Consider the following 27053-nt stretch of genomic DNA (forward strand, 5'->3'; position numbering starts at 1 on the left):
ATATCAGGGTGTTCTTGGTAAAAGATGGAGAAACACAATGCTGGGTAGATACCCAACAAATTTCCATGTCAACTACCTCTGTGCCTCCAATCTCCTCTCTTCTAAATCCCTCCTTCAAAACTACAAGAGTGATCTATTCAATATGAAAGTCCAACTGTGTCATTATCCCGATTAAACAACTGAATATCTTCCAGTGCTGGAGAGAGAAACCGTTTTCATAATTTTGCTCTCTAATAAAATTTATAAGGTGGTGTATACCTTGGCTGTCAGTTTAAGAAAATCTCTATGCCACATCTAAGCACCTGGTACAGAAGGGAAAGTTTATTTAGTGATTCGTTTTATTAGTCATTTCGAAGAAAATCTTTATTGGATATCCTTGGTAGGTTGCAGGGAGATTTAGGGTTTTTTTCTTTTTTCTTTTTTTTTTAAGAGGTTTTATTTATTTATTTGACAGAAAGAGAGAACATGAGCAAGAGGATGGGGAGAGGGAGAAGCAGACTCCTTGCTGAGCAGGGAAGCCCCATGTGGGGCTTGATCCTAGGACCCCAGGATCAGCTGCTTAACCCACCGAGCCACACAGGTGCTTTGGAGATTTAGTTTTTATCCACAGAAATAAGTCCTCAGGGGTACAACAACAAAGTCAGAGGCAGTTCAGGTTGGCAAAAAGAAGAAACACAAGGGCTTTGGAGCCAGAGTTTGGAATCATGGCATGATGACTCTTAGAGTTCCAGTAGCCTGATTACCTCCACTAGTGCAATTTGAGGAAATCTTTTCTTCTTTAGAAGGTTGCTGTGAGGATCAAATAAGATAATATATTAATGAGCTTAAAACAACGTCTACATAGAAATTCCTAAGCAAGCGATAACCATTATATATCATTAAAATGTTCATTGTTCTACCTTGTTGTATTTACTGACAGTAATTTAATTCAAGTAGTAATATGTGAATGTTGTTGCAAAGACAAGCAAACAATCTTAGATTGCTTGAATATGGGATAAAAAGTCCTTCTTCCAGAGAAAACCATGCTAAGATTTCTTATTTGCCCTTCTAGAATTTTTCTGTATGAAAATATACATGTGCTCTTTAAAAAAAAATGATAGCATTTATTATAGTTTGTGTCTTACCATTTTTTTTTCCTGCAAGGATGATTCCATAATGGAATCTACAGATCTACTGAATTATCTTCAATAACAGTGTTAATTCAATATGTAGATCTAACCAATTTTCTACTGATGGACATGTATGTTGTTTTCAGTTATTTTCTATGACAGAAGAACATTTCGATGAATATCCTTATATATTTATTTTTTAGAATTCATTTCTAGAAGTGGAATTGCTGGGTCAAATGTTATATGCATTTGAAATCTGTACAGCCCTTGTCAACTGCCTTCTGAAGAGGCTGAAAGAATTCATACTCCTACTCAGTTTAGTATAAAGAAGCTATTTAAATACATTCCTTATAAAACATTCAATGTTCTTAAGCCAATTTCTCACTATCCCAGAACAACCCAAGCTGCATCCCTACCTCCTTGACTACAATCTTATTTGTTCCTAGCCTAGAATTATATTTGTTCTCATTTGTCTATCTAAATTTTACCTATCTGCGTTAGTAGGACATGTCCAGTTGCAAGTAAGAAAACTCAAGTGAAACTAGATTCAGGAAAATTAAGAGAGAGGGGAGGATAATGATTGAATGAATTCTGAGTGGTTCACAGAATTGAAGGATGAGCTGCAGATTCTAGAGCAGTTCTAGAGACCTAGGACCAGAGCTTGCACACATGGCTCTAACTATTCAATTACAACTCTGTCCATCTCTGTATAATTCAATTTTCTTCAGTGGTAGGCTGGTGGGTCTCACAACTGTCAGAAAGGAGAAAAGGTGGCAAAGTATAAACACGAAACTTCAAAAGATGTTTTGCACTGGCAATCTCTGGAATCTCTGGCTATCCATACTTTTGGAATCTTCTCCTTAGATGGAATTCAAACGAGATGTTCAGAAAGCACTGGTAGAATGTCCAGAAAAATCATTCCTCCTAAATATCAGGGAGTTGGAATGTTACTGTTATTCTTTATAATAATGTCCTTTAAGTGAAAGATGTCCAGCAACAATTCCAGAATCATCTTTTCCCCCACCTACATGACTAGAATATTTTGGAAACGCCCCTTCGGTCACGCTCTCCGTGGTCCTGAACTACCACATAGTGCACTGTTTTAGATTCAGTTGAAATGTGATAGGAGGAAGAAAAGGGAATAGAGAAAGTGAGGAAGCTGTTGAGAGAGAAAAGAAAATATTTTTTATTAATTTTAAATACTCTCAGTAACCAACAAAGAAACCATGATCAACCTTGGCCAAACAGAAAGAGAGCAAGCAGTTTTGTGGGAAGTGTGTATACAAATGTCAGCACAAGCACAGGCACGTGGGGGAATCAGACGATCATCACTGGGTAGAGGCAGGATAGTTAAACTGTCATTCACAGTGGACATAAAACAAATTATATGGACTCTCTTTATTTTCACTTTTATATTAGGGTGGGAAAACTGCAGAACTAAAATAATAATAAAGTCTCATAATTCACAAAGCTGTGTTTAAGTCTATTCTGCAGTTCTATAAAGATTCTAAGAGGTATGGTTTCTATTCTGGTAGATTGTGTGCCTATCAATGACACAGTCATTTTTATCTCACATAATTATATTGTTGGCATTGATTTATTTTACATAATATTTTATTTATTATTTTTCCAGCTTAAAATTAAGTGCTAGCATTATATTTGCTTTTTGGATGTACTGTATTCTTTCCATTGATCTTTAATAGTAATTCAAGATAAAAGGAAGAGCTATCATTTATTTGGGAAATTTTTTTAATCAGTAAAATTTGATTAATCTAGAAGTAAGTTTCCAGAAATAAGCTTTCATCTAAAAATATTATTTAAATGTTTGGTAAAAAAAATTAAGGCATATACTCTTGGAAATTTTTTCTATGACTCTCTCTCCTTCTCCTCCCACCCCCCACCCCTTACCTCCTTCTTTCTGAATTTTAAGAAATGTCTAGAAGTCTAGGTGTCAGAGATAAGAAGGTAAAAGTCCTTGGTGAGAATTATCTAATATAACATCAAACAAATATACTTCAATACCTTTATCCTATGGCAATATTTCAAGTTAGAGTTATTTAGGAAATATGAAATGTGTTGCCATAATTATCCAGGTAAGCCCTACAGATTTTTCTATACACATTTACTGTGCTATATTCATGTGAGGAATGGGTTGAATGCTAGTGATTTCCCTGAAGAATCAAATCCTATCCCAAGCATTTTGTGTGCACCTGAGATCATGCTGATTGGTCTCACATATAACACAAACACAATAAGGCTAAAGCCTGTGCGCATTCTGAGGTTTCCTCTGACTGGATCAGCAGCAGCAATTGACTCAATAGTTGATTTTTTTCTTGCTGATATAGTACTTTCCCTTCTCCTTGAAGAGAACAACCTCAGTAGTCACTCTTCTGAGTCTCCTTTGCTGGTTCCTCTGTGCTATTCTATTCTCTACTTTCTGTCTCTTGGTGGTCTTGTCCAGTATCAAGGGCTTTCAATTTCACATATGCTGACAACCCTCATATTTACATCTTCTGCCTAGACCAGCTTTTTCAATGACAACTTTATATATACAAATGCCTACTTGATATCTCCACTTAAGGGTTCAACAAGCATCTGAAAATCAACATTCTCTTCAATCAGCAACTGAATCTTCCTGATCTTCCTATCATCCCTGTACCTGTTTACTCACAGTCATCCAATCTGTGGTACTTTAAAAAATGGCCACAGTTCTTTGTTATTCCTCCCAGGAAGAAATATGGTCCAGGTTCCTTCCCCTTTAATCGGGCAGGGGTTGGTGACTGTTTGTACCAACCAAGTACATACAGAAGTGAAGCTCTATGATTTCTGAGATGAGGTCATAAAAGGCTACACAACTTCTGCCTGGTTCTCTTGGGACACCCCCTTTTGCGTGTTTGTTCTTGGGGTGCTCCATCTGCAGCCTTGATCCTTTTGGAATTTAGCCTTCATGCCAAGAGAAGCTCTAGCCACATGTTGAGAGCAGGTGTAAGGATTCTGACTGACCCAGCCTTTCAGTCATCCTAATCCAGGTGCCCGACATAGGAGTGAAGACACTTGCAGACAATTCCAGGCTCCAGCCATTCAAGTTGCCCCCAACGATTCACGTTATCCCATTCAGGGTCCTAGACATGATGGAACATAGATAGCCACCCTCATAGTGCCCTGGCTGAATTCTTGACCCACAGAATCCTTGAGCATAATGAAGCAGCTGACATTTTAAGAGACGTCCTTTGGAGTGATTTGTTAATCCACCAATAGAAAACTGACATGCTACCTCAGCTGATGGAAACTTAAACTTTCCGGTTGCACAGATCAAAAAACCGTTTTCTTTCATGTCACATCCAAACTACCTGCAAATCCTACTTGCTCCACCTTCAAAATATACTCAGAATTGACCACTTCCTCCCTGTCTCCGCTGCCAGCTGGATCTCCACCTCTTGATTAGATTTCTGCAGTAGCCTGTTAACAGGTCTCTCCACCTCTGCCTTCACAACTGTCTCCTCTCCCCTGACAGCCTGTTCCCAACAGAACTGCCACAATGGGTCTTTGGAATATAAGTCAGATTCTCCCAGTGCTCTGTGAAACACCCTCCAGCTGCTTCGATCTCATTCGGCGTAAAAACCAAAGTCCTTAAAATGAACCACATGATCTTCTCTGATTTTATCTACTGTGCTATCCTCAATCTCTCTTCTTCCTAGTCTCTCTTCCCCTACTTGGCCTCAACAACTCTTCCTTCCTCACTGTTTCCTCGAATGTGCCAAGCATGTTCCTAATTTGGGCCCTTTGCCCTGGCTATTTCCTCTGCGTAAACACTTCACCATTTTCCAGTTGGCTATTAGGTCTCTCCTTCGGATCTCAATGTTACCTCCTTGAATGAGATGTACCTGGATGGACCACCTACTTATAATAGCAACCCTCTGCCACTACCAGCACTCCCAAACCTCCTAATCTTGCCTTATTTTTTTTTCTTTCATAGCACTTATCACCTTCTGACATACTAGATGTTCTGATCATTTAAGATGTTTAGTTTTATTGCCATTTGTCTTCCCTTACTGAGAGCAGATACCTATCTGCTTTGTGCTGTATCTCAAGCACTTATAATAGCAACTGACAAATAGTAAATGTTCAATAAATATTTGTTGAGTGAATGAATGAGAATTAGCCCTTAAAAACTGAATTTCCTAGTACTTGGAGAAATTTATGCTTGGTAAATTGGTTAGAAAATGACATTTAACATTTTAACTAGTTTAATGAAACTAATGTCAATAAAAGTAATTTTTAATTACTAATAAGTAATTCATTTTTAAATACATCTCCTTTACAACAACAACAAAAAAGGAGAGTCCCTTTCCTATGTAGCCTCAATCCAAAACTGGTAGAAAATAAAATATAAAATTACATGAATATATTTTACATGCATTTATGTCTACTTCACCTCTCTCCCCCAAATGCTTTATACACAGGGCAAGGTGAATGACATTCACTCAATATTACAAGAGAATAAAATGGGGGCATGATAATAAATGCCTGTAATCTTCAAGAAAATAGTAACTGAATTACATTGTGTTCTCAATTCGCCTTTCATCTGTATTTAGATTTCTATTGTTAAGATACATGGAAAATTCGAGTGTAGCAGAGTTCATGGCTTAGCAGGGACAGAGTGGCTTCAGCTTAAGAAAAAAGGTAGTGAAAAAATCATATTTGGTTTGTACTAAAAATAGTATAAATTTAAATGAACTAGAATCCATTGGAAGTATGATATGCATTTCCTCCTTAAGAGACTTGATGGTTAGCACAACGAAGGAACTAGAAGTGGTGACTGATTTGGAATTCAGAAATACTCATATAGTGAGGCAACTGCAGATCATGACACCTTCATGTGCTGGGAAACTAATTTAGTGGGTCCTAGCAAGCATTAAAGGAGGAAGAGCATGAGAAAGAGAGAGGGAAGAGTAAAAAGATTTGAGTGCACTGCAAGACACAAGGATAGGTTGTATTTCAGGCACTTGCCTGCATGTGTACAGGGCTTGATGTACAATGTGTTTGCAAATATTTTTTACCAAGTGTTGTGGAGTTTTTAAGTCATGGAGCACCTGGGTGGTGCAGCCGGTTAGGCAGCCAAGTCTTGATGTCCACTCAGGTCCTGATCTTGGGGTTGTGGGATCAAGCCCCATGTCAGGCTCTGTTCTCAGCCTAGAGTTTGCTTAGGTTTCTCTCTCCCTCTCTCCTCTCTCTCTCACTCTAATAAATAATGAAATTTTTACCAAAAAAAAAAAAAAAGTTTTTAAGTCACTGCAGTAGAATATTTCAGAATAAAACTATTGACCAAAAGTTAGTTCTTGTGTATTTCATATAATATTTTCATTTAAAATATATGGTTTTATATTTAGGCTGATGAGTGGTTTTCAAATCTTAGCACACATAAAACTCAATGGGGGAGGGGCGCCTGGGTGGCTCAGCTGGTTGGGCATCTGCCTTCCGCTCTAGTCATGATCTCCAGGTCTTGGGGTTGAGTCCCATGTCAGGCTCCCAGCTCCACGGGGAGTCTGCTTCTCCCCCTCCCTCTGCTCCTCCCCCTGCTTGTGCTTGCTCTGTCTCTGTATCTCTCTCAAATGAATAAATTTTAAAAAATCTTTAAAAACTCAATGGGGGAAGTGCACATTAACCTAGAGAGCACCCGATTTAGTAGAGCCAGGGGTGGGATAGAAAGAGCGGCACATTCAACAAGCGCCCAGGTGATTCTGATGTGGGTGACCCTCTGCCCACATGTAGAACCGCACCAGGCAACACCAGAGCTATCGATGTAATTACACGTCTTGAGTTCAAATCAACTCACATGTTCCTAATCCACACATATTCGTAAGCTTTTAATCAGTTGGGTTTTGTTTTTGTTTTTAAGATTTTATTCATTTGAGAGAGAGAGAGAGAGAGAGAACTAGTGGGGGTTGGGGGGAGAAGCAGACTCCTCACTGAATGGGGAGCCTGACACCAGGCTCCATCCCAGAACCTCAGTGATCATGACCTGAGCCGAAGGCAGACGCTTAACCAACTGAGCCACCCGGGCATACCTGGTTTTTGTTATTAAGTAAAGGAACTTGAAATCATAAGCCAGCCTCAATTTGAAGAGTTACTTCAAGAAGAAGAAGAAGAAGGAGAAGGAGAAAAGAAATAAAAGATGTGATTATTAATCTTCCCATGGCGGGGTGGGTGGGAGAAAAGTGAGGGGCCTTGGGAGACCTGGGGATTCTTTGTTAGGAAAACCAATATTTTACCTCCAGGTCCTGACTACTCAATAGAAGGCATTACAACTTCATCATTATGGACATTCTTATTAAAAAACAAGTAAAGTTGCAGAATTATTTTGAAGACATTTTTTGGTTATCAAATTTTAGACTAAACATACTGAACCAAAAAGACAACTTTAAGATGAACAATGGGGGGAAACCAACAAGAGGTGTTGTAAAGTCTACAAATCTTTCTAGGCACATGCTTTTCTAGATAGAACAGATGTCTCTTTGAATACAAGAAACAGCTGGGATTCCTTCCTTGGATTAAGTGGCCAAAAGACTTGGTAGCATTATCTAAGATGACAAATTGACTGGCAAACCTCCAGTTCTTACCAAAGAATATAGAAAATGAGAATATATTAAATCAATAAAATTTTTAAAAAGACAAAGCAAGTCTCTTAGATAGGTATGATTAGGGACTAACCTAAAAAAATCACCCATCAACAAAATTTCCAAAATCGAAGAATTAAATAATGACATAGAGTTTTCACTTTCTCCCTCTCTTCTAACCTCAGTCATTTGTTTATTTGATGCTTTGTTTATACCAAAAACAGCAAAAGGTTTGAAATAGTCTGTTGAGGGTGTTAACACCTTTCTAAAATCCTGTGTTAGTTCTCAGTGTGTTGATCTTCTCTGAGTTCTTTAGGATAGAGGGAGGAGGAAATCAAAATCAGAGCAGAACTGGATTCTCACTGGCTGACTGCCTGTAACTGATTTTTCTCAAAGACTCAAGAGACGTACCAGGCCTGGGTCACTGCCTGCTCCCCTCAGATACAGTAAATAACCCACAGATAAAGACTTTTGTTTACTGGCTAGGGCTGTGCATTCACCTGTTCCCAAGATATTTAATTAAACATTTTCCTTTGTACCTAAGCCACTGATTCTTAAAATTTAGTGTGAATAAGAGTCTCTTCGAATGCTGCTTAAAATGCAGATGGTGAAAAATACAAATAAAATGCAGATGGTGGGGGTCCAGCATTCTCTAAGAGATTTTGGTTCTGTAGGACTTGGATGTAGCCAGAACTCTACATTTTTAATCACACTTTGGAAGACACTCACACAAGTGCTTAAGAGAGACAATAACTCTTCACACTTGTCAGAAAGATTTGATACCTGTGAATGAAAAGAGAGAAGGCCCAATGTAATAGCGCCTCAGTTAAGTAGAATCTTTATTGCTGTTGTTCTCTTGGAATGTCTGGAATACTGAAATGTAAGTACTCAGCTTGCATTTCCCAGCAGCATATTCTCATGCCTTTTGACCAATTATTAGTTATCTGAAACTATGCTAAAGAAAAGGTGGTGCCCACACATACAGGCAAAATCAGTATCCCTGGGAATGGGTCAGAAATGTAGGACAGCAGCCTCCCCTTGACCTTCTGAATCAGAACCTGCGCTTTAACACATTCTCAGGTTTAGGAAGCCTTGATCTAGCAGATTCTCAAGCCCAATGTGTCTCTCTAGATCACTTTCAATTTCCCAACTTCACTTTTTTTTTTTTTTAATCTGAAAGGAGGAGAGCTTTTAATTACAAGAGAGAACAATGTTGCGGCACCTGGGGGGCTCAGTCGGGTAAGCAGTGGACTCTTGATTTCAGCTCAGGCTATGATCTCATGGGTTGTAGAATGGAGCCCTCAGCTGGGCTCCATGCTCCGCAGGAAGTCTGCTTGAGGTTTCTCTCCCTCTGCTCCTTCCGCCCCTTGCGAACTCTCTCTCTCTCTCTAAAATATATAAATAAATCTTAAAAAGAGGGAGCGAGAGAACAAGGTTATTAAGGGAGGGGCATCTCCAGGCTCCCAAATCATATTGTTTGTGATCGATGACTTTTAAATCAGAGGGTGATAGGTTGTTATTGGATCTCATTTGTGCTGTGCCTAGTTTTTTAAAGAGAGATCACAGTGCTCTGTAATTGTACTCATTTGTTTCTCACCTTTACTGTAAGGTTCCTGTGGGCAGGATCATATGTCAGGAATCTAAATCTTCAGTGCCCAGCTTCATGCCTGATAAAGGAGGTACTCCATAGCACCTGAAATGAGGAAAAAATTGTCTATCACTTACCTAAGTGAGAGCCACCCTTCAAGTTCAAGCTTAAAGTTTCTCTCCTTCACAAAGATTTCTTTAGTTATTTCATCCACCATGATCTCCACATGCTCTCAGTAAATACCCGTTATCCGACATTTAACACACACACACACACACACACACACACACTACTTTGGGTATCATTCATCCTTATTTTGTATCTCTTAATATCCCATGAAAGCCATAAGAAGCTGTCTCTTTTATATATTTCATATCACCTTGCAGAGTAGGCATTCAAATATTTGTTACTATGAAGCTATCTTAAAATAAAAAATAGATATTACAATGGGAAAATTGGCAAGTTTTTATTTCCCTTCAAGAATCATTCTAAGGTGCCACTTTTTTTTTTTAACAGATGACAATATTTAAGCAGCTCATCCAGGTACAAGCTATTTATCCTAAGTAGAACATGTTTTGATATAGGACATACTTTCTAATTGTCAAATGCTTAGTTGTGCCTTCAGCCAATTCAAATTTTTTTTGAAAAGTAACTTATTTTTGACAGTAACTTATACTTCTCTATGTTGACAAAATATAAAATGTTTAACTTACAACATATTAATTAATAACCAAAATAAGTTTCTAGTTAGAGATTGCTTTAAGGATATATGTAATAATTTATAAAGTTTGTGTATGTCCCTGATAGCATTACACATAGATCAATTTTTTCATTTCAAAGCTAATTTTAGACATATTGCCCAACAGTGCATCCATGGCATACTAAGTTTTAGCTCCTAGAAGCATAACTTCCTTTGTGAATATCAACATAACTGTCCCAGTGTTCTGATGAGCCATTTCAGCTGTTTCACTTTTAAGATGCACTTTAGTTTATTACACAAATCATCTCTAGCCTATAGATGGCAGCATTGAGCAATATATTTGGTAATAGGTTGCTTTTTGGTTTCTGTGAATTTTCAGCTAGGACTTAATGTTTCATACAGCGTATTTCATTACAGTATGCCACAAGACTAATTTAGCGTACGGTGACAGGATAATACTTGTACCTGCTCCAAACTACTTCGGATTCCACAAAAGCATCTCTTTCTAGTCTGTATCTTATATGAACCAAATGTGCGTTTCCAGAGTTATCTCAACCCATTAATAAAAAAAGTGAAGAACAAATTAACTTACTATAGTATAATTAGAGTAAATACCAACCATCTTTAACGTTGGTAGTAAAACATCAGAAAGTAGGAAGAAATGGCAGTAACATCCCATGATCAGCAATTACCCTCCGCCTGAAACCCGCTGGTCTGAACAGAATTTGTTGCAGCAATCTGGCATATTGCGTGATTTCTATAGAACATTTTAGCCCTGAAATTAAATTTTTAGGGCAGAAATCCTTTCCCACTGAGACATATTTTTTAAAAAGATTTTTATATTATGTAATAATTTGTTTTATATGATTAAAATACAAACCTTTCTGTGAAGGTTATTACAGAATATTTGCAAATTAAATTGATCTTCCTGCCTTCTCCTCCTTTTAGCAATGAATATTTTGTTTTCTATAGAGGTATATTCCCTTTAGTTTTGGGGGGCAGATGGGGGGAGGAAGAAGGTCATTTGAAAAGTTAAAGTCTATGCACTATGTGAAATATCCTCCACTCGACCCGCGCTAACCATCAAACCTGTAAAAAGCCCTTTGGCCTTAGATTACGTCGTTACTTTTGAAAAAAACAATCTTTTTATCTTACTTTTTTCTTGCCAAGGGTAAAACCCCACACAATTATACTTTACTACTAACTTCAGTCTTCCTGGCTTCGCATCCCCCTCCGCTGCTCCCCATTAAGCAAGCTATGCTCCCAGCAACTCGGCCCCTGTTGTTACCGCCTCGTTACCAGCTCCAAATATCTGCTATTTATAGCTTTGCAGTAGTGGGCACGTGTGCCCTCATCACCAAGCTGTCAGAGGGAGAGAAGGGCGGGCTCTCAATTCAACAGTGTGTACACAAATTATAGATTAACCAGGTTTAGATGAGCCCGCATGATGTTGGGGAGCCTGAAGGTAAGAGGAGAAATGAGAAGCTCCCAGACTTCCGCAGATGCCAGGTCCCCCAATTCACGTATCATACGCCACTGAATGGCGCCTATGGTTCTTCTCTTTTATTTTTTTTTACTACGCTTCGCAACCTACCTTGGTACCCTCACCCTCTGTCCCCACCTCCCCTCCTGCAAAGCAAGGCTTGAAAGACAGGCAGGCCTACCAATCAGCAGGCTTCCTCAAGAAACAGCCCCCGCCCCCCACCCCCGCTTTAGGCCCAGGCGCGCTCCTCGCCGCCCAGCGGGCCGGGCCACCGAGCATGCCCAGCACTTCCACCGCTGCGTTTCCCCGCAAGCATCCCGCAGTGTCTGAGAGCTGGAGGCAAAGGACGGTCTCCGGCGTGGAGAGAGGACGGAAACCCCAAACCGGCCAGGAATGGGGAGGGGGGCTAAATAAGACAGCACTACACCAAATGACAAACGTCATCTTCGTAGGGTCCTTACTGCCAGCCGGACAAGCAAGGGACACACTGCTTGTTTATAGGTCAGCTTAAAAAAAAAAAAAAAGAAAGAAAGAAAAAGAAAAGAAAAGAAAAAGAAAAAACAACTTTGGCGAGCGTTTGCTTGTGGTGAGAATGATACCCCAAGGTAACTGTAAGAGTCTGTTCAAGTAGATCCAGGATGCTGGCCTGTTCTACTCGTGAAGTACCCATTTTCCCTTAGCGTCGAGCTGGCACGATCCTTGTTTTCTCCCGATTATCCTTGTGGTCAAGGGTAAAAATTTTATAGGGCGGTTCAATGGGTGTGGAAGCTGTGCGTGAAACAAACACTTAAGCCAATATTTACACAATAGGGTTTTGGCCTTATGAACCCTCTCTAGGTCCCTAACATCTTTTTAAAAACTCAGATAGATTCCGGAATATGATAAGGGGCATCTCATTTTTTCGCCAAGACTTTACCCCTGTGGATCCCCGCCCCTTCCCTAGGAAGAAGGTGGGGGGAGCCGTGATATTTACATTTTCTCCCTAATTGATCAGCGGCTAGCCCCACAGAGCCAGACAAGTGGACACAATACCCGGATCCCTCTTTTCGTTTCGGAGTGACCAGAATCTCCCAATATATGCCCTTGGGCGTCCCTCTGTTCCTTCGAGGTACCTCCCTGCAGTGATTTCGGGGATTCCAAGGTGGAAGGCTGGCCCAGAAGTCCCTTAGTAGACCTTATAAAAATACAGATTTCCTCACAGTGGCCTATCACCCTGAAACTGAAATCTAGCTTTTATATGTTCTGGGAGGAAAAGGCTTGACTAGAAACCTGCCTCTCTAGGGGTCGATCTTACCTGTTAGGTAAGATCTAGCTCAGCTCCCGCGCCCCCTCCTCCCTGGACCCTCCCACTCAGGGCCCCGTAGCCGCAGAGCCCCCCCCCGCCGCCCCCCACCCTCACTCCTGCGTCTTCCCGAGCTCGCCCCCCCCCCCGCTGCCGTTTTCCCAGACTCCCCTCGTGCTTTCGGGTAGCCACCCAAACACACCCGCCCGCACCCGCGGCGGGGATTCCTGCGGGCCGGGGGCGCCCTGGGTGGCGCGCGGGGAGGAGGGCTCTGCGCCGGGGCTGGCGGCCGCGCAGGGGCGCTGCCCGAGCGCTGCGCCGGGGCCCAGGGCGGGCGCCGCTGCGGCACGGCCGGGGGGCGGAGAGGGGCGGGCGCGGGGCGGGCTCGGCCGGGAATGTAGAGACCCGGGCGGGAGCCTCCCGGCGGCGGCGGCGGCGGCCGGGCTGCGGAGCGCGGAGGCTCCGTCACGTGTTTTTCTCCTCCGAGTGAGACGGCGGCGCGGTCGGCGGGGGCCGGCGCGCAGAGCCAGACGCCGCCGCTTGTTTTGGTTGGGGCTCTCGGCAACTCTCCGAGGAGGAGGAGGGAGGAGGGGAGAAGTAACTGCAGAGGCAGCGCCTCCCGGGGAAGAGGCGTCTTCCCCGACTCCTTCCCAAACCTCCCCCTTTGCCTCCCGCCCTCGTCCCCTCCCCTCCTCCCCTGCAGACTGGAGCGAGGGGCAGGGATGAGCCTGTCCCTCCGGCGCGTCCCCAGCTCCCTCGGCTGCCTAGTAGCGTTTTGCGTGGAAAAGGCACTTTCTCCGCCCGCCGAGATGGGCCCGAATGGGGGCTGCAGCGGACCCGTCTGCGGGCGGCGGCAGCAGCAGCAGCAACGGCCGCAGCGCCGCGGTCTCTGCGATTGAGCTGGTATTTGGGCGGCTGGTGGCGGCGGGGCGGTTGGGGGGTGGGAAGAGGCGGAGGAGGAGGCGAAGGAGGAGGAGGAGGAGGGAGAACCCCGTGCAACGTTGGGACTTGGCAGCTCGCCTCCCCCTGCCCAAGGATATTTAATTTGCCTCGGGAATCGCTACTTCCAGAGGGGAACTCAGGAGGGAAGGCGCGCGCGCCTGGAGGGGCAACGCGGGGACCCCTGGCCGCCGCCGCCTGTCTGCGCCAGACTCCAGCCCGGGTGGCAAGAGATGCATCTTCGCCCCTTCCTGGCCGCGGCGGCTGCGAGGAGACTCGGCTCTCGGAGGATCCGGGCTTCACTCACCCTGGACGCACTGCCTCCCCCCAGGGCATGAAACGCCTGTAAACTCAGCCGAGGCCGTCTCCTTGGCGCAGCAGCTGCGTCCCCCTTCGGCTGCCCCTCCCCGGCGCGGGGGGCGGCGTGGCTTTCAGAGTCGGGGGTTCGGCTGTCTCTAGCCCTGTTTGCATGTGCGGGGCCGCGGCGAGGAGCCTCCGCCCCCCACCCGGTTGTTTTTCGGCGCCTCCCTCTCCTCGGCGGCGGTGGCGGCGGCGGCAGCATGGCGAGCCCTCCCGAGACCGACGGCTTCTCGGACGTGCGCAAGGTGGGCTACCTGCGCAAACCCAAGAGCATGCACAAGCGCTTCTTCGTGCTGCGGGCGGCCAGCGAGGCGGGGGGCCCGGCGCGCCTCGAGTACTACGAGAACGAGAAGAAGTGGCGACACAAGTCGAGCGCCCCCAAACGCTCGATCCCCCTCGAGAGCTGTTTCAACATCAACAAGCGGGCCGACTCCAAGAACAAGCACCTGGTGGCCCTTTACACCCGGGACGAGCACTTTGCCATCGCGGCGGACAGCGAGGCGGAGCAGGACAGCTGGTACCAGGCCCTCCTGCAGCTGCACAACCGGGCCAAGGGCCACCACGACGGGGCGGCAGCCCCCGGGGCAGGAGGAGGTGGGGGCAGCTGCAGCGGCAGCTCTGGCCTCGGGGAGGCCGGGGAGGACTTGAGCTACGGGGACGTGCCCCCAGGACCTGCGTTCAAGGAGGTCTGGCAGGTGATCCTGAAACCCAAGGGCCTGGGTCAGACAAAGAACCTGATTGGTATCTACCGTCTCTGCCTGACCAGCAAGACCATCAGCTTCGTGAAGCTGAACTCCGAGGCAGCGGCTGTGGTGCTGCAGCTGATGAACATCAGACGCTGCGGCCACTCAGAGAACTTTTTCTTCATCGAGGTGGGCCGTTCCGCAGTGACGGGACCTGGGGAGTTCTGGATGCAGGTGGATGACTCTGTGGTGGCCCAGAACATGCACGAGACAATCCTGGAGGCCATGAGGGCCATGAGCGATGAGTTCCGTCCTCGAAGTAAGAGCCAGTCCTCCTCCAACTGCTCCAACCCCATCAGCGTCCCCCTGCGCAGGCACCATCTCAACAACCCCCCGCCCAGCCAGGTGGGGCTGACGCGCCGCTCTCGCACCGAGAGCATCACCGCCACCTCTCCGGCCAGCATGGTGGGCGGCAAGCAGGGCTCCTTCCGTGTGCGTGCGTCCAGTGACGGCGAAGGCACCATGTCCCGGCCGGCTTCGGTGGACGGCAGCCCCGTGAGTCCTAGCACCAACAGGACCCACGCCCACCGGCATCGCGGCAGCTCCCGGCTACACCCCCCTCTCAACCACAGCCGCTCCATCCCCATGCCTTCCTCTCGCTGCTCACCTTCTGCCACCAGCCCGGTCAGTCTGTCGTCCAGCAGCACCAGTGGCCACGGCTCCACCTCGGACTGTCTTTTCCCACGGAGATCTAGTGCTTCTGTGTCGGGATCCCCCAGCGATGGCGGCTTCATCTCCTCGGATGAGTACGGCTCCAGCCCTTGCGATTTCCGAAGTTCCTTCCGCAGTGTCACCCCAGATTCCCTGGGCCACACCCCACCAGCCCGCGGTGAAGAGGAGCTGAGTAACTACATCTGCATGGGGGGCAAAGGGTCCTCCACCCTCGCCGCCCCCAATGGTCACTACATTTTGCCTCGGGGTGGCAACGGTCACCGCTACATCCCAGGAACTGGTTTGGGCACGAGCCCAGCTCTGGCTGGGGATGAAGCAGCCAGTGCTACAGATCTGGATAATCGGTTCCGAAAGCGGACTCACTCTGCTGGCACGTCCCCTACTATTTCCCACCAGAAGACCCCATCCCAGTCCTCTGTGGCTTCCATTGAGGAATACACGGAGATGATGCCTGCCTACCCACCAGGAGGTGGCAGTGGAGGCCGACTGCCTGGCTACCGGCACTCTGCCTTCGTGCCCACCCACTCCTACCCCGAGGAGGGTCTGGAAATGCACCCTTTGGACCGGCGTGGGGGCCACCACCGCCCAGATGCCTCCACTCTCCATACTGATGATGGCTACATGCCCATGTCCCCAGGAGTGGCGCCAGTACCCAGCAGCCGAAAGGGCAGTGGGGACTACATGCCCATGAGCCCCAAGAGCGTGTCTGCACCCCAGCAGATCATCAACCCAATCAGACGCCATCCCCAGCGAGTGGACCCCAATGGCTACATGATGATGTCCCCGAGCGGCAGCTGCTCCCCTGACATTGGAGGTGGGCCCAGCAGCAGCACTGGTGCTGCCCCTTCTGGGAGCAGCTATGGCAAGCTGTGGACAAATGGGGTTGGGGGCCACCATGGTTCTGCCCTGCCGCATCCCAAGCTGCCTGGGGAGAGTGGCAGCGGCAAGCTCTTGTCTTGTACTGGTGACTACATGAACATGTCACCAGTGGGGGACTCCAACACCAGCAGCCCCTCCGACTGCTACTATGGCCCGGAAGACCCCCAGCACAAGCCAGTTCTCTCCTACTACTCATTGCCAAGGTCCTTTAAGCACACCCAGCGCCCTGGGGAGCTGGAGGAGAGTGCTCGGCACCAACACCTTCGCCTTTCCTCCAGCTCTGGTCGCCTTCTCTATGCTGCAGCGGCAGAAGATTCCTCCTCCTCCACCAGCAGTGACAGCCTGGGAGGGGGATACTGTGGGGTGAGGCCAGATCCTGGCCTCCCACATATCCACCATCAGGTCCTGCAGCCCCATCTGCCTCGAAAGGTGGACACAGCTGCCCAGACCAACAGCCGCCTGGCTCGGCCCACGAGGCTGTCGCTGGGGGATCCCAAGGCCAGCACCTTACCTCGGGTCCGAGAGCAGCAGCAGCAGCCATCCCTGCTGCACCCTCCAGAGCCCAAGAGCCCGGGGGAATATGTGAACATTGAATTTGGGAGTGATCAGCCGGGATACTTGTCTGGTCCTGTGGCTTCCCGCAGCTCGCCTTCTGTTAGGTGTCCGTCCCAGCTCCAGCCAGCTCCCCGAGAGGAAGAGACTGGCACGGAGGAATACATGAACATGGACCTGGGGCCAGGCCGGAGGGCGACCTGGCAGGAGAGCGCTGGGGTCCGGCCAGGCAGAGTGGGCCCTGCACCTCCTGGAGCTGCTAGCATGTGCCGGCCTACCCGGGCAGTGCCCAGCAGCCGGGGGGACTACATGACCATGCAGATGGGTTGTCCCGGGCAGAGCTACGTGGACACCTCACCAGTTGCCCCCATCAGCTATGCTGACATGAGGACAGGCGTTGTGGAGGAGGCCGGCCTTCCAGGGGCCACAGCAGCGGCTCCCTCGTCCTCTGCAGCCTCTGCTTCCCCCACCACTGCACCTCAGAAAGCAGGGGAGCTGGTGGCTCGCTCTTCCCTGCTGGGAGCCCCACAGGGACCTGGGGCCATGAGCGCCTTCACCCGGGTCAACCTCAGTCCCAACCGGAACCAGAGTGCCAAAGTGATCCGTGCGGACCCACAAGGGTGCCGGAGGAGGCATAGCTCTGAGACCTTCTCCTCCACACCTAGTGCCACCCGGGCGGGCAACACGGTGCCCTTTGGAGGGGGGGCAGCTGTAGGGGGCAGCGGTGGTGGCAGCAGCAGCACGGAGGATATGAAACGCCACAGTTCTGCTTCCTTTGAGAATGTGTGGCTGAGGCCTGGGGAGCTCGGGGGAGCTGGCAAGGAGCCGACCCCAGTGTGTGGGGCTGCTGGGGGTTTGGAGAATGGGCTTAACTACATAGACCTGGATCTGGTCAAGGACTTCAAACAGCGCCCTCAGGAGCGCCCCACTCAACCGCAGCCGCCCCCGCCCCCGCCCCCTCATCAGCCTCTGGGCAGCAGTGAGAGCAGCTCAACCAGCCGCTCCAGTGAGGATTTAAGCGCCTATGCCAGCATCAGTTTCCAGAAGCAGCAAGAGGACCTCCAGTAGCTCAACTGGACATCACAGCAGGTGCGTTTCATGGTGACAAAGTCAGAAGACAAAACTGCTTTTAACATTGTGCTGGAATTCTCTTCCTCTTTGCCTAGGCCCCTTTCCTCTCCTGCTCACTGCTTCCTTAGGGAGTGCTTTCACAGGATGGGGGAAGGGAGGGCACACAAGGTGCTCCCCCCACCAGGACACTTGGCTTACTGTCCAGTAAGCCCGCTGGAGCTGCGGCCCCGGAGGCCTTTCATTTGAGGCTTCCAAGTGAAGTACTTACTGTAGCATTAGCAAAATATACACCCTATACCAGTTCTGAGGCTTGTGAAGTTCATATATAAGAACCTTGTTCTCTTTACTGAAGTTTTCTTTTGACTATATATTTAGGTCAGTCCCTAGAAGGAACAGCTCAACAGAAATATTTGTTAGCACAGGGGCTGAACCAAACTCTTCATTTCAGATAGTTTCTTGGAGCTCTGAAGGATGATCTTATCAAGTTGCTCCGTGTACTTTAATTCTGTGATTTCACAATACCGAGGCAACATAAATAGCAGCGGAAATATCAGTTTTTATTCTTGCTGCCTTAAAAAGATTCAGGAGTAAGAGCTTGTTTAGGCTTACATATTTAGGGAGAAATGCCTGTCTATTTATGATTCTCTGTAGAAAGTAATTATGGGTGACATTCTCTTTTTGCTCCTGAGCAGGGTTTGTGAAATATCTTTCACACACCGACCCACCACCTCACAGGTGTGGCTGCTTCTGCACGGGGTCTGCAGTAAAGTCTGCGTGTGTCTGGGACCCATTATTAGTGAAGAGTTATGGAAATTCATCCCAGCATGTCTGCCTTACAGTTGTCTGCTCTTGCAAAGGCCTGCAGGGAGACATCACACAGATCATTTGGGGGCTACTGTACATCTTCTGTGAAATTACTTAACATTTTTACTTTGAAAAGAAGGAGTATTGTGTTAGGGAAATGGTTTTGTTTTGCATTTGCTGGAAAGGCTAGGAGTACTCTTCCATTTTTAGAGCGTTTATTGTTTGCCTTTCAGTGTAAGATTAGGCACCCCAGTACGTGTTGAAAGTTGGCTTTCCATCTTTGGTGGCTAAGGCTCTATTGAAAATGAAAAACACTTGTAACAGGAAATTTGCCTGTCCTTCATTCTGTTGAGCCTGTTTTCTGGTGGTCATAATTGTGGGAAGAAAAGAGGAGTATAGTTTGCAAATAATGCTATGAGTTGGCAATGCAGAAGTTTCCAGCATTTGGAAACACTTTATTCTGACAAACTCATTATCTTGTGATAGACTTTTTGATGGATGCTTCATAGAACGAGCTTTTAAGTGTGTGTCCATTCATCAGAAATTGTGCATTGGGTTCCTCTTGGTAGGTATTTGTTTATTATGTGGTCTCAGTCTCCTTGATTCTAACCAGTTTCTAATATCTGACCCATATCATTCGCTGTTTTCTAGAACAAGATACAGGTACACAAACATTCAGACTAAGATTTTAGGTGGTATGCTATACAAGTATCACTTGATTAGCATTCAGTGTTTACTTTCTTGATTCACTACAACAGATTTAATTATATATGTCAACACCAACAGTTAAAAACTTTGGTTATTTTTAAATGATAAAAAAATAATGTTTTAGGGAATGTGAATCCCTCTAATACTTTAACCATTTGTGTTGCAAGATGTTTCATTTATAAACTAATGAGGATTTGAAGGAAACAAACCCAACAGAACCAAAATTTTCATTTTAGAGAAGAGGAAAGAGGCTAGGAAATAATAAGTGTTCCTCACCTGTTTTCTTGGTTTGAACAGGTTTCTTTTTATAGAGAGAAGAAATAATATTTTGCTCTGAAAGAAAGTGATGACCAAATAGAGTTTTCATCTTTAAAGGGGCTTTGAAATAAAATCCTCTTTATGTGGAGGGTACATTAAAAACAAACCAACCAAAGCAAAATGATCTTCTATTCTTAGCTCTCTTAGGGACAGTGTAGGATTCTGGAATAAATTTGTAGTCGTATCCCTAATACTGTTGGAGTAACAATGTACTGTGCCTTGACAGCCCCATGCCAGAAAAATCCGTGTTTTAAATGAGGCACCAAATGCTACCTGACACCCTTCCATCCTGAATTCTGCTCCCTTGCCTTTGCCCTGTTGGGTTTAAAGATGTGATCAGATCGTCAGTTATCGTCTGAAACAAAAAATCCGACCTGCCCTGGCAAACAGCTTTTCCTAGGAATGAGTATTTTGGTTGTGAAAACATCCTTTTCCTAACTTCCTCAGCAATTCTTATTTTTTCCTCTCCTGCTCATGGCTCAGGTAAAACCCTGGAACAGGAAGGGAATGGGGTGCTAGAAGGGGTGTGTGCTTTCTCCTAACCCCTCATTTTAAACATTGAGGCTTGTCTAGTATTTCTCACTGTCTGTTAGATGAGAACATTTGTGAGGCATCTCAGGTTCTCAGGACTGGTGGTTGTCCTGATTGACCTTATGTCCAGTTTCTAATTTTTGTCAACCTGTGCCTCCCCTAACTTCGTTCTGATTTTGAGTTCTTGTTTTCCAGCATCCCCTTCTCCCATTCTCTTTGTTTTCCACCTCTTATTTCATGTTTCTGCCCTGTCTTTTTTTCCTCTTTTTCTCCATTTCAGAATTTCGCAGTCCTTGTGGCCTTCTCTCTGCAAAGAGTGGATTGAGAGTCCAAGAAAGAGGGCAGAAAGGACACAGCAGCCCAGTTATCTTGAACAAGCCTTTACCTCCAGTTTGTTTTTTAGTTTTGAAACTGCAGCTCGGGCAGATAGAGCAGGCTTTGGCAAAGGCTCAGACCCAAGCCACCCGTTTAACTTCCCTTTTTTTTTTTTTGGTCATTTTGTTATGCCCCCTTCCCAGAAAGGGGGGGGGGGCATTTCTCTTCCTTTGGCTACATTTCCTTGTTGTGATTTCAAGGATTCCGTACCTCCAGGACTACCTCCCATCTCTCCCTCCTCCTCCCTCCTTCTCTTCCCCTCCCTGTGTGGCCTTTTTTGTCTCGCGCATACCGTCTCAGCTCTGGCACTTTCCCGTTTCCCGGGTCACCTCCGCTTCCTGCATTCCTCCCTATTTATTTGGCACTTGGCTTCCCTCCCTCCTCCAAGCCCCTTTAGCCGGGGGTTGGGGAATCTGTAGCGGGGCTGAGGCCGCCTTCACAAATCTCCCACCCCGCCCACTCCGGTCGCCCGGAGGCGCCGGGCTGCCTGGCCCCATCCCCGCCCCGCCGCGTGGTCCGCGTTGCTGGTGAGCCCAGGGCCCTCAGTGCAGGACTGGCTGTGAGTGGGCGGGGTGGAAGGGCCCTGATTGGCTCCTGCCAGAGCCAATCAGCGTGAATATCTGTCTGCTGCGGAGGGCGCGGGGTGGGACTTGAATTGGAGGGGTAGGGAGGGGGCCGTGGCCTCCTGCTGGGTCTTGGGTCCAACGGTGGCCCCCTTAGCGGGGCGTCGGGGGCACCAGCCCTCCCAACTCCCTCCCTCCACCTCTTTTCTCTTGTGCCAGCGGAACTGAGCCAAATACGCGCCCCCTCCCACTCCCCCTCGCAGAGGATGTTATGCGCTCAGCCTTATTCGTGCATCCAGCCCAGAATCCTAAGAATGAGAAAGTCCAACCAGCCCACTGACAGAGGCCGGAAACACACACTTCCTCTTATTTTTAATTGAGAAAAATCCAGGCCATGACCATGTGACGTGCCCCATTTTGTTTCCCTCCTCTCTTTACTACGGTTTACTACGACGCCACGTTCCTTCATCTTCCTGTCTGGAAATCCACGAGCACGTGGTTGTAGGATTGATTGAGTTGGCTCAAGATTCTAACATTTATGTCCCTTACTAATGGGAAAGAGGAGGGGAAAAGAAAAAAACGGAGAAGGAAACACAAGTGCTGTGGCTGGCACTGTTTGGGGATCATTCAGGAAAAACTCATTTGGGTGGAAATTGTATTAGGGTCAACACTATATATCCAGAGCGACTGCAGTTTGCAAAGCCTGGAGCCAGATAAGATCAGCAAATACTGACCCTTCTAGGCCCAGGGGAGCTCACAGTGAAATGAAAACGCCGGATATAGCTTGCAGATCATGAGAATCTAGAGATTCATGGCGGGAGGGGGGGTGGTGGCTGGGTAGTTTGGTGCTGAGGCTGGAGGGGGTGGCTGGGTAGTTTGGTGCTGAGGCTGGAGGAAATGCTGCTCTAGCTCCCAAAACCAGATTTGTTTTTTGATCAGTGACAGCCCAAGTGAAAGCCCATCAGGGCAGACTGGGCTAACTTCCTGAAAGCTTGCTGGATTTGGGTTGTGGCCCTCACATAACCAACCTTACCTGAGATGTATTACTTTATAGGATGGAAAATTTGTTCTGATTTTCTGTTCTAAAATAAAGGAAAGTAAGAGAGAAATTAATGGAGGTGTTCCCCATCCCCTCTCCAACAAGTCTTTGTCGCCAGCCAGCATCCCTCATGCCTCACTGAATCATAAGCCCCAAAGGCAGCGTTTTTTCCATAAGGTGTAAATGTAAGGAAGAGGGACCGCCCTGGTGTAAATGTTATGCCTCATGCTCCTGAACTATGGGAGAGAGTGTCTATGTTGTTCCAGAAAACCTGGAGCATCTAACAATCTTCTCAATCTCTGCCACTGCTTAAGTAGCTTTTTGTGTTAAAAAAAAATTCATAAAAAATTCCACATATTGTAATCATTTCTCTGATCCCCCCCACCCCCCGAAATACTATCTATTATATTGCCTACTATAGTAAGGGACTTGGAATTCCAAAATCCATGCCTCTTCTGCTCCCTGCTGTTTGTTTTTTTGTTTTGTTTTGTTTTGCTTTGTTTTGCCTTTTTTGTTGTTATTGTTTATCAAAATTCCTGGAAAATAGCTTTGTCTTATCTTGAATGATGCAATGGAAAAAAAGCAGTTCCTGGGAGCCCAAGATCTTGAGTTGTAACACAGCCTGTGCCCTTCACTAGCTGAGTGACCTTGGGCAAGTCACTTAATTTCTCTGGACCTATTTCCTCATCAGTAACTTGAGAGTTTTGTTCTAAATTATTCTGACCTCCTTTGCCGCACTAAACATAGGGATATTTTGGAGAGAATGACTGATATTCTTTAATGGGTCAGTTGTAATGAGGATTCTTTCTGAAGAAGCTGTTGATGGGGTCAGAATGAAGTGTATTAGAATATTCTGTTTCCTCCTGTTCTAGCTTTTGGATCATTCTTTAAGGTTTGATTCAGGGCTTATTTTTACCTTTCTAGTTTGGAGGGAAGCAGATTTTAACAGACCTTAAGACAAACCCTCCAGACTGCACAAGTCTAAATTTTTGGAACCTTCTCTAGACTGAACTGGGTTGCTCCCCCTCCTCTCTTTTTAAAATATTCAGTGTGTGTGAGAATGCAAGTTAGTTGCCAGTTCCTTGCATCCTAAGGTCAGCTGTTAGTAGCAACCCACCCACCTTACAGGTCAAGCTTTAACCAATCCATGTTTATGACATTATTCTGTCTACTCAATTAGAAATCATCCCTTCTTCTGCAGGGGTTCTGTTTATGGATAATGTTTCTCATTTGTACCATCAGAATCCTTCCTTCAGTGAGGTACATCACTGGAGGGAAGAGAAAGGAAATCTGAGAGGCCAAGTGAGGTTAGTAAGAAGTCTTCTACAATTTTTTGTTTAGTTCCAGTTTTCTCTGTCAGGTGTGTGAAAAAGCTCAATATTTCTCTTGCCGACAGCATGAGTGTTGTCCAGCTTTTTGTGTTTTAGGATTTTTGGTTTGCTAGTTGAGCTGTATGCTGCTTTGCTGACCTAGTATTATCTTGGCTGTCAAGTTGTCAGTGTATTCAGAAATTTTGACCCTTTGGGTACCTCTGTGTGGATTGCATAAATCATTAGAGTAGTCTATTGACTCTTTCATTCAGAACTTCATTGACTTATTCTTTTCCAGTCCTTCTGCTACAATCATATATATTTCTTAGCTGTATAATATATCAATGGTTCCTTTTATTTTGGTGGGTTGGTAATTTTAAGATGATGGAACACTTCACAATTGTAAGGCTTTGTTTCAAAGAAAGCTATTTTCCCAATGATTTCCTCCCATTACAGAGTTACTGGAAATTGTATTCAAGGAAAATAGTGTCTCATGAATTCAGTTTGAAGTCAGTTTCACACTAAAGATTCTGTAACTCTCTTTACCACATTACAATTATAGATTTGATTTATTATCCCCTGCCTTACGAGTCCATAGCTATGAGGCCAACTCCAAAAAATAATTTTTAAAATGTTATTAAAACATGTTTAGAAGTTGTAATCACTTTTGAGTTTTAATTTAATAGAATTACATTTTAATATGTGTATGGTATGTTAGTGTGCTAATTTCTAACTAATATCAAATAGTTGCAAAAAAAGTTATTGTGAAGCTATTTTAAATGATGGTCAAGAAATGCTCTTGTCTCACATCGTGTCTTTGTCTTACATTGTGGAAATGGTAGCATCTCTGCCATTTCTCACAGAAAAGAAGAAGATAGATTAGATGAGTATAAGGTACTGTCATCTATGGGGAAAGGAACATTTTCCATTTTAATATTCTTGCTGCAGGCTCTGCTATAATCTATTTGTTAAAATAAAGTTGGTTAGATAAATGTTATTTGTGCTTCCTCAATGAGCCAGTGATCTTTGAATAATAGAGCTTTTAAAAATGATGTGTTTGTATTGAAAAGGCAGCTTTTCTTTTTCAGGCCCCTTTTTGCATTTTCATTCATGATGGCAGGAGAATTGAATATGTTGGTCAGGCTCTAATTTTACTTAGATCATCAAATCTGTCTTCAAGCAGAGAGGAAATTTTGTGGTTTTATTACCCCACCCTGAATGTTTAATTGAATAAAGTTTTACTAGGTAAGTATTCACTGCTTTCCTTTTGCTGTTCCATGTTTGTTCCTTTGTTTGCTCCCCACCCTGTGTCACTTTCTGCCATCCACCCTCGTCCTGTCTGAACCAAGCACACATCCATTGGATGCTAATTGGTTGGCCTGAAGAGGATGCCAGTAAACCCAAGTTCATAAACTTTCCCCCCTGTTTTCTGTTGACTAAAAAATACTTTGATGTGAGTTCTCTGATCTGCCTTGACGTATTTAGGTCATGTTGCTGAACAGTTTCACTTAATCTTGAGAAATTGATAGTTGTGTTATGTTTGTTGAAAGGATTAAAGAAGCATTCTGTCTCTCTCTCTCTCTTTTTCTTTAAACGTATACAGTGTGGCAAACAAAATCTATTTTGAACAGAAAGTCATTATTCTTGGTTTTAGGAAGGTTTCAGATCCATGTGAAACAGGCGAAAATATAAGAGAAGACATTTATAAAAACAGAGCAGGCAGTTTAAGGTCTCAAATATTCAGTAATTACTCTGTCTTCCACTGTTATTCATCTGTTATTCTCTAAGGACAGTGTCCCTGTTTATTTTAAAATTATTTGAAGGGCTCATTTGGATTCTGGAAATAATCATACTTACCCTTGAATTTTAGGGGTTGGGGGAATAATCAGAAGAACATTAGTTCTCTGGTACAAGATCAGAGGCCACCTGCCTCCCACCATCAACATGAATGGTCTGCCTTCAGTCAAATAGGCCCCAGGCCTCAGTTTCCTCTGGGTCCCTTTCCCTCTTTTCTTCAGTAAACAGCAGTTGTTCTAAGACAATAAGAGAGTGGTGGTGGACACAGGGAAATGGAACGAGGAGAAAGGTAGTGAAGGGAGTTCATCCAAGTAATTACCAAATTTCTTATGGCACAACTTATCTGGGGGAAAAAAAAATCAAGATCAAGGATATGTAATCCATGAAAGTCAGTATTTTTCTTATATTTTCCAGGTGAAAGTGCCCATCTACCTCAAAGTATTATGCTTTTCTTAGTCATTCCAACCCTGGCTTCCTGGCTGGCAATCACACCAGCTTACTTAAATAGTTCATAGGCTGTTCAGACTATTTGGAAGAGTGGCCTCTTTTTGGATATTCAGCTGGCAAATACAATATTAGCAAGACGCCAGAAAAAAACATCTTTGGCTCTTTTGTCCAAGCGAAGCAGCCAGGAGAGCGGTCCAGGTGTTAAAGGAGCAGAAGTTCATGAGTAGGACGCATGGGGTGAATGAAGGTGGGGGTAGAAAAGACATTGTAGTCCTTTCTTTCCATCCTAGAAGCTCTATCATTGGAGAACTTTTTTTTCCCTTTGGGTGGGTGGTTTTTATTTTTAGTAGTGAAAAGCTTTAACCCTCTGACCTCTGGTTCCTGTGCATGCTTCTGGCTGGAAGTATACACTCCTTTGAGATTTTGTCATTGCTGTTTCTTAAGTGTGTTTGCTTGTGCTTTCTCTGCTTTGATGATGGGCAGTCACATTTGTTTTTAAGTTCAGAGTAGTTTCTTACAGAAACCTAAAAAAGGCATTTTTTTTTTTTTTTAAAGAACACATAGTTTTAGGATAGTGTGCTGGGTCTATTCACTTTTTTTTTTTCCTTTCATTTTTTGGTGTTGGCAATTTATGCACATGCTATAAGTTTCAAGTAGTTTAGAAAAATTTCTTAAAGGTATAAAGTAAAAAATAAGATTCTCTCTCACTCGTGTTCCTCTGCCTCTCTTCTCACTAGCCACCATCAATGCTGGATTTTGTTTATGTTTCCAGAGATGAACTGCTCAGAAATTTTGGAGCTTAGTAATAGAGAGTTGCTGAAATGCCCAGTTGCTTAGGTCCCAACGTTGTGCACTGAAGAAACACAGCAGACAACGTACCTCTTACAGTAGACTCACTGGTTTTTTGTTGTTGTTGAAAGGAAAGAGAAAAGTACTCTTTAATTCCCATACCTCTTGTGACTCTTCAGGTTCTAGAAAAGCATCATGTAGTATAATCCAGTGATTGGGGCGGGGGAGCATTAGTTAGGAAATGATCTGCTTTTCTAATTTTGAAGCATTTGTGAAGGGGAGGGCATCTAAGTGTGAGTCTTTATTATTCTCTCTTCTCCTCTGTACCTTCTGCTGTAGTATGTCAGCACTTCCCTGCCCTTCCACCAGAGTGAATA

General features: G+C 45.3%; 1 protein-coding gene and 1 long non-coding RNA gene across 6 annotated transcripts in view; one reads left to right on the plus strand and one right to left on the minus strand.

Annotated features, from left to right (window-relative positions):
- Positions 1-301: 301 nt before the first annotated feature.
- On the minus strand, positions 302-17302 carry LOC308340518. Of its 2 annotated transcripts, none has more exons than XR_013966614.1 (3): positions 11220-11308; positions 9324-9419; positions 302-789 (listed from the first exon to the last, which is right to left on the minus strand). It is a non-coding gene; the product is annotated as an uncharacterized lncRNA (long non-coding RNA). The 2 variants fall into 2 exon arrangements; XR_013966615.1 differs by lacking the exon at positions 11220-11308 and adding an exon at positions 16884-17302 and having other exon boundaries at positions 344-789.
- IRS1 (insulin receptor substrate 1) overlaps positions 14057-27053 on the plus strand; it is a 58699-nt gene continuing 45702 nt past the window's right edge. For 3 of the 4 annotated variants that reach the window (XR_013966610.1, XR_013966611.1, XR_013966612.1), the window contains exon 1: positions 14145-18013. Coding sequence is in view for 1 of the 4 variants with exons in the window: in XM_080799749.1 (XP_080655875.1) it covers positions 14279-17992 (3714 nt within the window). In the remaining 3 variants the exon portion in view is untranslated. Of the gene's footprint in view, positions 18014-27053 lie in introns of all 4 variants that reach the window. The other variant, XM_080799749.1, reaches the window with a different exon arrangement.

This window comes from Martes martes, assembly GCF_963455335.1.
Source record: "Martes martes genome assembly, chromosome: 3".
Lineage (NCBI taxonomy): Eukaryota > Metazoa > Chordata > Mammalia > Carnivora > Mustelidae > Martes > Martes martes.